This window comes from Nyctereutes procyonoides, unplaced genomic scaffold (assembly GCF_905146905.1).
Source record: "Nyctereutes procyonoides isolate TBG_1078 unplaced genomic scaffold, NYPRO_anot_genome, whole genome shotgun sequence".
Taxonomy (NCBI): domain Eukaryota; kingdom Metazoa; phylum Chordata; class Mammalia; order Carnivora; family Canidae; genus Nyctereutes; species Nyctereutes procyonoides.
This window is the reverse complement of record NW_026575141.1, coordinates 15,554,992-15,568,808: the sequence shown is the minus strand read 5'-3', so window position 1 is coordinate 15,568,808 and position 13,817 is coordinate 15,554,992. Positions and strand designations below refer to the sequence as shown.

Sequence of the window (13,817 nt, the reverse complement as noted above, 5' to 3'; positions counted from 1 at the left end):
GAGAAGCAGACTCCTTGTAGGGAGCCCATTGTGGGACTCAATCTCCAGACCCTGGGGATCACGCCCTGAGCCAAACGCAGCCGTTCAACCACTGAGCCACCAGAACAGTGCTTCTTAAACTCTGACATGTAAACAAATAACCAGTAGAACTCTCTTAAAACATCTTGGGAGTCTACCCCAGAGATTCTGATTTGGAATCTGGAGGCCTACTGGGCCCAAGATTTCATATTTATAACAAGCTCCCAAGAGTAACTGATGCTACAGGTCTGAGGGGCACATTTTAAGTATCCTCCTCCAAATACTTAAATCTTACCCAGTCAAATCATACTAGTACTCATGAAATCATCCAGGATAAGTAAAATTAAAATGGTCTTCCTTTCCCTTCAATGCCTGTAACATTTACTGCCCAAATTAATGAATAATATAGCCCTTAGCATCATCGCTATTTTGAAGGTAATAATGAGGTCATAACTTTGTTCATTAAATATCAGAAAACCGAGACTCAGGCAAAGTTATTTAGTTGTTGAGCTGGGACTACAATATCTGTATTCTTTTCAGTTTTAAAACTCCAAAAAAAACCAAAAACAAACGACAAACAAAACAAACCTCCAGGTGCTAAAAACACAATATAATTAAGTAACTTACCACCTTTAGTTTTCTAGTGGCCTCTATTTGATCTGACAATAAGCAGCCACACTTAAAGCTTTGAATAAACAACTAAGACAGGGGTGCATAGGAAATATCTAAGATAATGTTCATTTAAAAAAATGCTTTTCACAAAGAATGAAACACCATCAAAAGCAAAAACCTCCACACATCAACCATTTATTGAATCACTATGACAGGAAAAACAGGAATATAAATAAAATGAGGCTTAATGACTAGGCTGGCTCTGGTCCGCCAAGGGAAGAAAAATCACTGGGCTTTTAATTGGGCCATGCTAATAGACCTAACCCATCATTCTCCAAAGTCCATCTCTATTCTAAAGAAATAGAAAAAAAAAAAAAACCCTCAACAACTAAGTGTTATTTATTGTACTGAATTCTTGTAAAATTTATGTTTAACAGAGTTCTATTTTTGTGCATTGAGCATCTATTACATAGTATTTTTAAAATTCTTTGTATAATTAAAGCATATAGGCCTTGCTTCACAAATGCTGTTTTATATATTTAAAATAAGCTTCTGAAGTGTGGAGTCATCTCTGCTTTCCTCTTCTAATTCTTTGCATAATATAGGGGGTCCATTGCAAACTGTGGGCCAAATCTAGCCTGTTGCCTGTTCCTGTATAGTCCACGAACTAGAACTGTTTTCACATTTTTAAATGATTGAAAGAAAAATCAAAAGAGTATTTCATGACATGTGGAGATCATAAAGTCAAGTGGCAGTGTCCATAAACAAAGTTTTATCACAACACTGCCATGCTCATTTGTTTATATACTGTCATGGCTATTTTCAGGCTACAATGGCAGTTGAGCAGTTGTCTAAAATACTATTTGACTTTCACAGAAAAAAATTTGTTAACCTTTGGAATGATTCTCTGAAATATGAAAAAAGTAGAATTAGAGGGGCTTAATTTATAGTTTGTCCTTAATAAATGTTTAACATATAAGCATTTTCAACTTTCAAACAACTGCAACCCATTCTTCTTTGTGTCACTTTGATCTCTTAAATAACTCTGAATCATTAATATTTGTGAAACACCAGATTTTCCTACTTAAGAAGTTCTGATAAATACACCAAAGTGAGGATTCAACACAAGCACCTGGTGTTAGAGAGTGGTCAACAGAGATAAATAAGAGGGCTGGCCAAAAAAAAAAAAAAAGGAAGGCTGGGCCAGTGTACAGTCAAGTATATGTAAGAGATAAAGATAACTTCACATAGACTAAATGATATGCTGGAATTTATCGAGGAAAACTAGAATAAATGCAACCAAGGTATTTATAGGGCTTTATTTGGGATGTTCTACATTAAGTCAAGAGCTCTTCTGAATACAGAAAAATGAAAAGTCACCAAATGATGAGTTTATGAATGCAATATGCTGACAGATCAAAAGTTAAAACATACACATTCACACAAAGCAAATCATCAGGCTTGTCAATTCAGAATAAACCTAGCACCAATTTCTTTCACTGAGCAAAAATTAGTATAATCATTATGATTGTAATTTTATTTTATTTTTAAAGATTTTATTTATTTATTCATGAGAGACAGAGAGAGAGAGAGAGGAGAGAGAGAGAGAGAGAGAGGCAGAGACACAGGCAGAGGGGGAAGCAGGCTCCATGCAGGGAGCCCAACATGGGACTTGATCCCGGTACTCCAGGATCATGCCCTGGGCCGAAGGCAGGCGCTAAACTGCTGAGCCACCCAGGGATCCCCATGATTGTAATTTTAAATTACAAATGTTTTTTAAAAGACCAAAATAAATATATTCATTAATACTTATCCCCTGTGGAGGGAACTGATCAATTCTAGGTAATATAGCTACCAGTCCCACTTGCTAAGATTTGCCATATCCAGTATGTATAAACTGGCTTCTAAAAAAATCAGCCAAAAAGTAGAATATATCTCTACTAGAACCATTACTTTAGGCAACAAGTGTTTAATTGATGACTGTTATCTTCAGGAATGTTAGCCAATTTTTAATTGCTCTTGATTTCATTTTATTCCCAACTATGTTTAACTATGGGTTTGTTTTTAATTTTTCCCTAAACAGGGGAATTTAAAAGGGATCCAGATTCTTTTAGAAACACAAAGAGGACAAAAAGGACTAAAGTAAATGTTAAGATAAGCAAAGCAAACTCTGATTATTACATATTACCAAGACACAAATTTTACAGAATGCAGGATATTAAAAAACAAGTTTTACCTCAACACAGGTTTTCATCCCTGAGGCAGCAGCATAGTGTAGGGGTGTGTTTTTTTTGTTATCAACGGCATCAATAGCTGCTCTCTCATATTCTCCTTGGTCAAGTTTTGCTCCTTTCCATCTTAAGATCATCTGCAGACAATCTGCTCTTCTAAAATCATCTTCTGCAGGCCGTGCTAAGCGAGGATGAAGGGCTCCTTCAGATATCATAATTTGAGGTCCCATACATAACAAATGCATAGATGTTTCATTGTGCACATTCCTTTTATTTGGATTTCCATCTCTACCAAAAAGAAAAGTCCTAAAATGGTAAAGAAAAAATGAAAACCAGTGTCTTCTTGTCTTGAACTGAGAACACACAAAAGATAAATTTAAAAAATAAACTCTATTTCTAAGCTGTTAATGTCTATTGATGTCCTGTTTCACAATAAGCTGAATGACTAATTCTTACAGTTAAAAAAATTCCATTCCAGAACAAAATACTAAGAAAAAGAAAGCTGAGTATCTTTACAGTATTTGTTAATAAAAGAGGGATAGAAGAGAAAATGAAGAAAAAATAAAGGAAAAGTGAAGAAAAAAGGAAAGGATACAGGAAGGAAAGGAATAGGAAGGGCCATGTGAGATTCATATGTCTATTACATGAATGCCTAAGGGTGCATTACTAAATAAATATTCCACACCAACTTTTCTCTTTTCTTTGCTGTTTTGCCCAATTTCTAGGTACATCTTTACTTCATAAGGATGGTGACAATATAAGCATAGCAAGTAGTGCATAAGTCTAGGACAAATTTTTAAATCTAGAAAACATTTTTCTACTTTAAGGTCATTGGCTGGCACTATTTACACAGTGTAATATTTTATGAAGTGATTAAGTTGTGGTTAGTTCTAAAAGACCAAGATCTAATTCCAAAGTGGTAGCCTTTACCACTGGGTGAGCTCCCTTAACTAATGACAAACCTAGATCTCAGTTATGCCTAGCTCCCTAATACATCCTTGAGTTAGGATTAACAGGTAAGCCAATTCAGTGGCTTCAATAGGTTATTGGAAAATGAGTTGGAAAAAACCTGCTATAATACAGTCAACCTATACTAGAAAACACACAAATACATTATGAAATGGGAGTCCAAGTCCCATATCTGGAGATGACTGCGTACATTTACTGTGGAGGGCTGATATCATTTGCATTTCTATGCTGAAGTACAGAACAGAAATGGGAAGACAGCAGAGCCAAACTAACCCTTAGGTACATCTGGATTGCTTTTAGGTTAGTTTCGACTTAGACATATGGGTCTGACAGAAAAAAATGACCATAAAGGAGTTAGGATGGACTCATCAATTGGAATGAGTTAGTCAAGCTGGAAGGCTTTTATGAGAAAAAGGTTGTGTAAGAGGTTTTAAGGCAGTAGAAGGTCCCAGACAACTCTGGATATTTCCTGTTCTTATCATTCAGGAGTCTAGGGAGCTCAGCTGTAGAGCCCTTCAAAACCAGTCCATTAGGTTTTTAGCACTACATTGATTTGAACTGTCCTGAAAGTAGATGTTGGAGTCTCTGGAACAAAAACAAATAAATTATCATTACTTATAATAACTATGTCAGTTTCTCATACCCTAACTCTTCCTACTGGGAAACTACAATTAGAGCCAAATCAGACATTCTTCTATCTTTCTACACTACAGGTGAGTATGGTAGGCAGAATAATGCTCCCACCCCAAAGATTCTGTCACTCTTTATGTGATCTCAGGCAAATTACGTAATAATAGCTCATTAACAACTATTTCATATCCTTTGACCAGGTAAATCTATACTTCTGAGAATTTATCCTAAAGGAAATAACTTAAAAGAAATAAAAATCCTGTGGTCCCTGGGTGGCTCAGTCAATTAAGTGTCCGACTTAACTTCAGCTCAGGTCATGATCTCAGGGTTGTGGGATTGAGCCCCATGTTGGGCTCCTCCCTCAGCAGGAAGTCTGCTGGATATTCTCTCTCTTTCCCCTGTGCCACTCGCCGCTTTGGACACAGGCACATGCACAGACTGTCTCTCTCTAAAATAAATAAATCTTTAAAAACAAGGAAATAAAAATCTATAGGAACAATGACATTCAACACTGTTAGTCCGAATAGAAAAATTTGGAATTACTTAGATGTCTGGTTTATAGGAGAAATGGGAAACATAAATAAGAATATCTATAAAGTAAAAATTTATAGTCATTACAAAGTCTATAGATGTTTAGCTCAAACTAGAAGGGAACACAGAATAATTCTAACAGTTGTTTAAAGGAAGAAGGAACATGGATAGTTTTGTTTGTTGAAAGGACCATAATGTTGCCTAATAGTTAAAAAAAAAAAAAGGAAAACATACAATATTTTCCTGTTAACAACTGATGATAATATGTATTTATAATGGTTGAATTATAATGGGATTGTAGCGGATAACCAAAATTAAAATAATACTCTAAAATGTGTTCAAAATTAAAGCTTTTTCTAGGAAATCATTAACAAAAACGTTTCATTTTCTTAAAACTTTAAATTAGGAAGAAATTATTAAAATTAATTCAGATTCTGTAAGATTCTATATAAGCCACTTTTATCCAGCCCTTCCTATTCCCATTTCCAATATATTATGACCCGAGCCAAAGGCAGACCTTAACTCACTGAGCCACTCAGATACTCCTGACTATTCATTTCTATCCTGACCGTTCTATAACCTTGGTTTCCATAAGTACACACCTACTCAAATATCTCTTAAATTTTTTTTAAATTTTTATTTATTTATGATAGTCACAGAGAGAGAGGCAGAGACACAGGCAGAGGGAGAAGCAGGCTCCATGCACCGGAAGCCCGACGTGGGATTCAATCCCGGGTCTCCAGGATCGCGCCCTGGGCCAAAGGCAGGCGCCAAACCACTGCGCCACCCAGGGATCCCTCTTAATTTTTTTTTAGCACAACTTCTCTTTACCCATGATGATAGCTCCACTTCCTAACCCCTTACTGGAAGCAAATTCAGTTCTTGAATCCATAGAGAACAAATCTATTCTCAAAGCCATTTATCTTTCAGTGGCTTCTATGAAAATACTTTGTAAACTATAAATTTTTATCAGAACCAAATGACAGACAATGGTGGTGAAATCATAGTTCTATTAAAGAACTTCTACTACTACTTTTGTGGTAATCATTAATGCTCTATCATCCTGTCTGACTTCTCATCTGACCTCTAGACCATATTCTAAATCCTTCTAGGATCCTTTCTCTTGCATATTCCTCTATCAGCTCACATTCAACTGAGTTCCCTCCAAAATAACAGTCTGCTCTGCCAGAGGCTCAATTTCTTGCCACCAACACTCCTATTCTCCCAGTCACTAACACATACATGTAACTTCAGTTCCTTTTAAGTCTTCTCTTTCATGCAACAAGTACTGAACAGTTGTTATTTGGCAGGTAATATTTTAAAACTTAGGCATACTGTGAAGAAAACAAATTAAGTTCCTGTCTGTATGAAGTTTGCAGGCAAGGAGGGATAGGAGAGGAGAATTTTAATTCATTTAAATCCGTTTAACCCATTAAAAGAACTTAATAACTCCTAAAACATAAGAGCCAAAAAACAGAAATCAAGAATTAGAAACTCTTTTAATTCTCAAAGCTTGATATTAATTAAGAAGGTTTTATATTTTATTTACACTATAAGACAGGCCTCTTTTATTTCTAAAGAAGCAAAGAAGCTACTCTGTAAAATTTACAGAATATTATAATTCTCATTTTATTTATTTTTTTGTTTTTTTTAAAGATTTTATTTATTTATTCATGAGAGACACACACACACATAGAGAGAGAGAGAGAGAGAGAGAGAGAGGCAGAGACATAGGCAGAGGGAGAAGCAGGCTCCATGTAGGGAGCCTGATGTGGGACTCGATCTTGGGACTCCAGGATCACACCCTGGGCCGAAGGCAGGCACCAAACCGCTGAGCCACCCAGGGATCCCCTATAATTCTCATTTTATACATGACTTCTCATAACTAGGACACACTGATTGCAAAGTCTAATAGTGTTTTTGCTACATTAAGTAGTAACTATTTATGAATATGGACTTAGTTTCTCATGAAAGAGGCACTGGGATGTGGTATAATGTAAATAAACAGCATTTGGGTTCAGAGAGATATGAATGCAAACTAGCTGCTAAACTGTAAACTACTTTTACCATATTATTTTGCCTAAAAAGAGGAAAGTTATGCCTGGTATTGCACGTACCATAAAGGTAAAGGAAATGGTGATAAAAGCAAGGTCTTATTCCACATGGAGGCTTTCTATGGCTACTAGGTCCTTGACTAAGTATATATACCTTTGTCTATCCATGTATTTCAAGCATTAGGAAGCTAGCCAAGCTGAGTCAGGGATTATACTGAAGCCATAGACAGGTACCTCAGATTAAATGAGGCATCATGAGAAAAAATGGTCATTAGTTTGTTAGGGAGTCTACCAAGGGTAAATACAATGAAATATTTGAAGCTATCTAAAACACAAATAATTAAAACAGATTTGCTATTTTATTTAATGCTGATGAGTAAATGCTATTTAATCTTATTCGACATGACAGTGTTAAGAAGAGTAATTTCGTGGGATGCCTTGGTGGCTCGGTTGGTTAAATGTCCAACTCTTGGTTTTGGCTCAGGGTGGTAAGATCAAGTCCTGCATTGGGCTCCACGCTCAGCGCAGTTTGTTTGTCCCTCTCCCTCTGCCCCTCTGCAGCTCACATGTGCTCTCTCTCTTGAATAAACAAACAACATCTTTTAAAAATGGAGTAATTTCCTAATTCCAAAAGCAACTAAACATTTAATATAATTTGATTTGTTATTTTCTTATCTAAATCAATTTTTGAAAAACAAAATATATAGATTTAGGAAATCAGAGTTGTGTATTCTTAGGAAAAGAGAACAATAATTTGTTCTGATTCTAGTATATGATGTTAAAAAAGCTTTAATAAAGAAATTATAAGCCACTGATCTCTCCAAACAATTAAGGAAACAAGAAAATACTCCAAAACTTTAGGCTGAAATTTAAAGTATAAAGTAAACATATAAATACAAAGTTAAGTATAAAACATATGGCCAAATCATAAAAGTAGTCCAAACTGGTAATTAAAAAGAATATATGTCATATTTCCTAAAGGACTTTAAATACTCATTCAATAGAATGATAACCACATGACAGAAAAAGATAGATATATTCCTGCTTAGAAGAGTCAAGAATATTGAACAGATCAGCAATTCTTAAACTTTTTGGTCACAGGTCTCTTTTACAACTTTATTATTTATTTATTTTTATTTTTAATTGTTTAAAAAGATTTTATTTATTTATTCATGAGAGACACAGGGAGAGAGGCAGAGACATAGGCAGAGGGAGAAGCAGGCTCCTTGCAGGGAGCCTGATGCGGGGACTCAATCCCAGATCACGACCTGAGTCAAAGGCAGATGCTCAATTACTGAGCCATCCCAGTGTCCCTCTTTTACAACTTTAAAAATTAGGGAAGTTTCCTAAGAATTTTTGTTTATGTGGGCTATGTATATTGACAATTATCATATTAAAAATTAAAACAGGGATCCCTGGGTGCCGCACTGGTTTGGCACCTGCCTTTGGCCCAGGGCGCGATCCTGGAGACCTGGGATCGAATCCCACGTCGGGCTCCCGGTGCATGGAGCCTGCTTCTCCCTCTGCCTGTGTCTCTGCCTCTCTCTCTCTCTGTGTGACTATCATAAAAAAAAAAAAAAAGATAAAAATTAGACATTTAAAAAATAATTATTCACTGGGCAGCCCCGGTGGCACAGCGGTTTAGCGCCGCCTGCAGCCCAGGGCGTGATCCTGGAGACCCTGGATCGAGTCTCACGTCGGGCTCCCTGCATGGAGCCTGCTTCTCCCTCTGCCTGTGTCTCTGCCTCTCTCTCTCTCTATGAATAAATAAATAAAATCCTAAAAAAAATAAAAATAAAAATAAAAAAATAAAAAAAAATTATTCACTAAAAAACCCATTACACATTAAATATTCTTAACAACTTAAAATGAAAAAAACTAAATTTCTTTTAATGTCTAGCTAACAGAAGATGAATTCTCATGGTATTCTATCTGTTGTGATAAGTTCTTTTGGTTCAAAGCATATGAAGAAAATCCAGCCTCTATAATGTTAGAAAAAGGAGTAGTATTTTAAAATGCCTTTTCAGAGAACTATAAATATTCATATTTGATAGTATACCAAAAATTCAACAAGTGGCTATTTCTTAGATTACTTGCAATATAAAATCTGAAACACATCAGTGAACTTTTTGTACTCCGTTACATTAAAGTCTACCGGTCTACTTTTCATTTGAACATATTTTTTTACCCATGTGTAATTTTTAAAAATCACGTACTATCTTCCAAAAATACCGATTAACTGAGTTATACAGATTTTTTAGACATTGTCACTTTTCACTATATAATATTTTAGAAAATCACATTAGTTTATAACAATGCCAATCTTATCATAAAAGTCTGTAAGTATCTGGGAGCTGCCAAGATAGAGGTAGTGATACAAGTTTTTCAAAATTTGAATACTCATTTGAAAGCTCAAGTTTTATCATTAGCAACAGCTTTTCTTTGAATTGATAGGCTCACATAATTCATTTTCAAGAAAATGTCAGCCAAGTATCCTAGTCCAAATAACCAGTTTTTGTTGTTGTCTTTAGCTTAAAATGGTGTTTCATGAAAAAGCTGTGGTTCAACTTAGACTCAAATAGCAAAGTGCTCTTATTCAAAGCTATCATATACTTCAGTATTCAGAAGTGCTTTAGGTATTCTTCCCATCAGTCATATGGACTATTAAGAAGATGTGTACTCAAAGATGGAGATTAAAAAAAAAAAAAACTTTTACTAAAAAAATAACTTTTACTGCTTCATCAAGGATACTTTTAAGTGAAGCTGGCTTTTTTTTTTTTTGACTGAAAGTGGCAGGCAGTGATGAATACAATGATTACTTGTAAGACTGACTACCACTGTCTTAATTCATCTACAAGCATCAACAGTTTTATCCTCCAGTTTTTGTACTTACATTGCAAATGTCAACACAGTGAAAAAGGCAAATAACACCCAAGTATTAGTACAAAAACAGATTTGACCTTGTGTACCTCCTGAAAGTCTCAGGATCTCTAAGTCCTTAGACATACTTGTTTGATGACTTTCTTAACTGTTTTCCAATTTTAGGAAGTATATTTGTAAACTGTACTATAAATGGTTAAAAAACATTTTGCTACTTGGTTTCTTTTGTGTTAAAAATACATATTATCTTAGTAATAACAATACTTAAATATATTTTACTTTAGTATTCCAAGCAAGTATTAGACTTGCTTTAAATATCATCATAGTGTTCAATGTTAGCAAGCTAAAGCAATACAAAAGTTCTGTAATCTCACTGAAAATACTTAACTTTAAAAAAAAAAAAGCTTTAGTAGATTAAGCATTCAATATTTAATTTATTGAAAACATTACTAAGTGTCTAGCATTGTATTTACAATCTTTACTGTTGAGTGGAGAAGAGAAGTTTAATAATAATAAGACAGTTTAAAATCTAAGTTGTAGGATTTCAGAAAACAAAAAATACTGCAGGTCAGAGTAGTTAGAGGTAAATTCATGAACAAAGCAGAAACCAAGTTAGGACTTAAAGGAGAGGCAATTAGAAGAGAAAGAAGACATTTGAGAATCAAGAAGCAACACAAATAAAGCTCTAGGGTGGTGGCATTTCTAAAGATGGGGAGAGCACGGAAGAAGTCAACCAGCCTCACTATAGGAGCTTGTTTTGAGAGTAATGAGAAATCGGGCTGACTGGGTAGAATGAGGGCAAGGTCAAGGGAGCTTTGGAAGCCAAACAGAATAAAGCAGACAATAGGGTATTGTTACAGTTTTGCCACAATGGAAAAAACATTAAAAAGGATATAATTGAGCAAGATTAATCTGGACAAGAGAATATGAGAGGAAAAGACTTGCAAAAAGAACACTTAGGAATCAGATATTTTTTTTTCTTTTTAATTTTATTTATTTATGATAGTCACAGAGAGAGAGAGAGAGAGAGAGAGAGAGGCAGAGACACAGGCAGAGGGAGAGGGAGAGGGAGAAGCACGCTCCATGCACCGGAAGCCCGACGTGGGATTCGATCCCGGGTCTCCAGGATCGTGCCCTGGGCCAAAGGCAGGCGCCAAACCGCTGCGCCACCCAGGGATCCCGGAATCAGATATTTTTAATGTTGAAAATCAAGCACAGGTTGAGAAGAGTGAGCTAAGTTTGGGGCAATGGGAATGGAAAGAAATGATTTCCAGAGATAAAACTTAGTGAACTTTGTATTAGTAGCAGGTTAGGTAAAGGAGAAGAGTAAGTCAAGGATGATTTGAAGATATTTAGGATTACAGAAATGAGAAGTAATAACATTTTTGAGAACATACTGTGTCCTAGGCAGTATGATAGATATATAACACATTAATTAATTGTCCCACAAGCTGTATGTAACAGATATCTATATTATAGATAAGGGAACTTAAGCCCAGAGTGATGAAATAACTTGCCTTGCTAGTAAGTGGTTTACACAGCCCTAATACATAGGTTTATCTGACTATAGAGATAAGAGGCTATCACAGTGGTTAAAAAGCCTAAAGCTTACATTCATCTATTTGGGCAATTAGCTTTGTCACTTATAAACTGCTAGAGATCTGACAAGTTGCTTAATCTTTCTGTGCTTCAGTTTTCTCACTACCTCCAGAGTTGTAATGAGGATTATATGAGAGAATGCATATAGACACTGTTAATAGTGCCTAGAAAACAATAAGCACTCAAAATATTTGCCATTATCTTAGCACAGCATGTTAGTATCGTTAATGTAGGGAAAACCCAATTGGGGGGAAAAATACGAAATTTCAAACAAGATGAGTTGGAGGTGGCTTCTAAGTAGGTATCTTTAGAGAAATGAAAACAAAAAATAAATGCAAATAGGAGAGGTTATGGAAACACTAAGCCAATAATTACCTATTTTATTTTTACTAAAAAGAAAAGTTACAGAGATGCCTACTTGATAAAGTCATGGGTCTGATGACTTAATTCATTCATGGAATTTTTTGTTCACAAATCCTGATCCTAAAATATTTTCTTGTGCAATGATTTACAGAACTGTTATTAACTTTGTGTTCGATATTATGCTAGATGCTAGAAGTACAAAAGAGGTACATTAAAAAAAGTATTAACTGAGGTGGAGAGAAATATACAAAATTTTAAAGTACAATGATATGTAGTATATACCAAATAAGTAATACATACAAAAAATCCCACAGAAGTTAAAAAAAAAAGATTGACATTCCTTTGGGTTGGGACAGGCTAATAAGATAGATAAATCCTGTACAGGGCTTTGAAGGAAGGTTAAGACTTAGATAAGAAAGAGAAAGCTGAGAGGAGCTGGGGAGGGGACTCCTAGCAGAGAGAACAGCATGCACAGGACAAAGCACACATGACGTTTCAAAGAAACCAAAAAGAACAGCTTAATTTGAACAACAATATGTATTAAAAGAAATATAAAATAGGTTGAAACTTTTTTATCAAGTTCTAAAGAGCTTTGAATACTGCTTTATGAATTTTATTTCACTATGTAAGTAAAGTCCTCCTCTTCCGGCATCAGACTTTCATAGCTGCATAATCTACTTCTAAAAACACTAAATTTGTTTTCGAACTACCTTCTGCTTCTCTCACTTTATAAACTAGCAAATATAAAATTTATTTCTCATGTAATGTGGTAAGAATCTTCACATAAATGTGTTTGCTGTCACTAATGCTTTCTTGTTGGAGATTTTAAGTTTCTTAGTATTTTTGGTTTTAAGGAAATGTTTTACTTTTAGAAGAAGTCTTTTCGAGTAAATGAACCCCATTAAAAGGAAGGAAACTCAAATCTGATTATGACTAGATAAGGCAAATGCATGTTTTTTCAATTTAAACTAGCTAATTAGAGCTGAAAACTTTGCTGTAGGCACCATTCCCTGCAATTTTTTGATAGCTGGTAAGTACTTTTCTGGAATTGAAATGCTGTAAATTAAACACTAAACTATTACCAAGATATCATACTATGAAACATACCGAGGATCAAAATATATTTATAGCCACAAGAATATGTGAACCAACCTATTAAAACTTTGTTTAATTTAAGCATAATTTAAAAAATTTTACTTAATAACTTAGCATAATCAGTTTTAGAAAGTTTAATTCACTAGGGTGCCTGGGTGGCACAGTCAGTTAAGCATCCAACTCTTGGTTTCAGCTGAGGTCTTGATCTCAGGGTTGTGAGCTAGAGCCCCATGTTGGGAGAGCCCCATGTTGGGACAGGCTCTACTCTACCTTCGCTTGCTTGCTTGTGTTCGTGCTCTCTAAAATAAATAAATCTTTAAAAAAAAAGTTTAATCCACTATAATACCATATAACATGCATATTTTCAAAGATCAAGGTCTTTTTTTCCCTTTCACGAATTTATTAATTGGTTTACAGTAATACTTACCCCAGTATTCTATTCATTCCATGTCTAGCAGCATAGTGTAATGGAGTATTGTGCTGGTAGGGCTCCCCATAAGATGTATTTGGATCAAGAGATTCTTTCAGTTGAGGGTTGTTTTCATAAATTTGGCAGGCCAGGTTTTCGTCACCATTGATGAGTGCTTTACGGAATTTGGTGGTTGTATTTCCCATGTTTTCTTCTGTTTTTTTCTGATAGGTAGTGGCACTTTTTTCCTTCCCCCTTCAGCCACTTCTTGAATGTTTCTGCAACATGTTTCACATTCTATTGGAAGAAAAACATTATATTGTAAAACATCAACTATAAAACAGTATCCTAAATAAACACAGTTAGGAATACTAATAAGACCTAGGAAGCATACATAAGGGAACAAACTAAATTACATTTTACTAA

At 35.0% G+C, this 13,817-nt stretch overlaps 1 protein-coding gene across 4 annotated transcripts in view; it reads right to left on the bottom strand.

Moving 5' to 3' along the window:
• ANKIB1 (ankyrin repeat and IBR domain containing 1) overlaps positions 1-13,817 on the bottom strand; it is a 132,947-nt gene that overhangs the window by 74,958 nt on the left and 44,172 nt on the right. For all 4 annotated transcript variants that reach the window (XM_055307493.1, XM_055307496.1, XM_055307495.1 and 1 more), the window contains exons 2-3: positions 13,410-13,688; positions 2,867-3,167 (exon numbers count right to left, since the gene is read on the bottom strand). In XM_055307493.1, coding sequence (XP_055163468.1) covers positions 2,867-3,167; positions 13,410-13,597 — 489 coding nt within the window. In that variant the 5' untranslated portion in view covers positions 13,598-13,688. The remainder of the gene's footprint in view (positions 1-2,866; positions 3,168-13,409; positions 13,689-13,817) is intronic.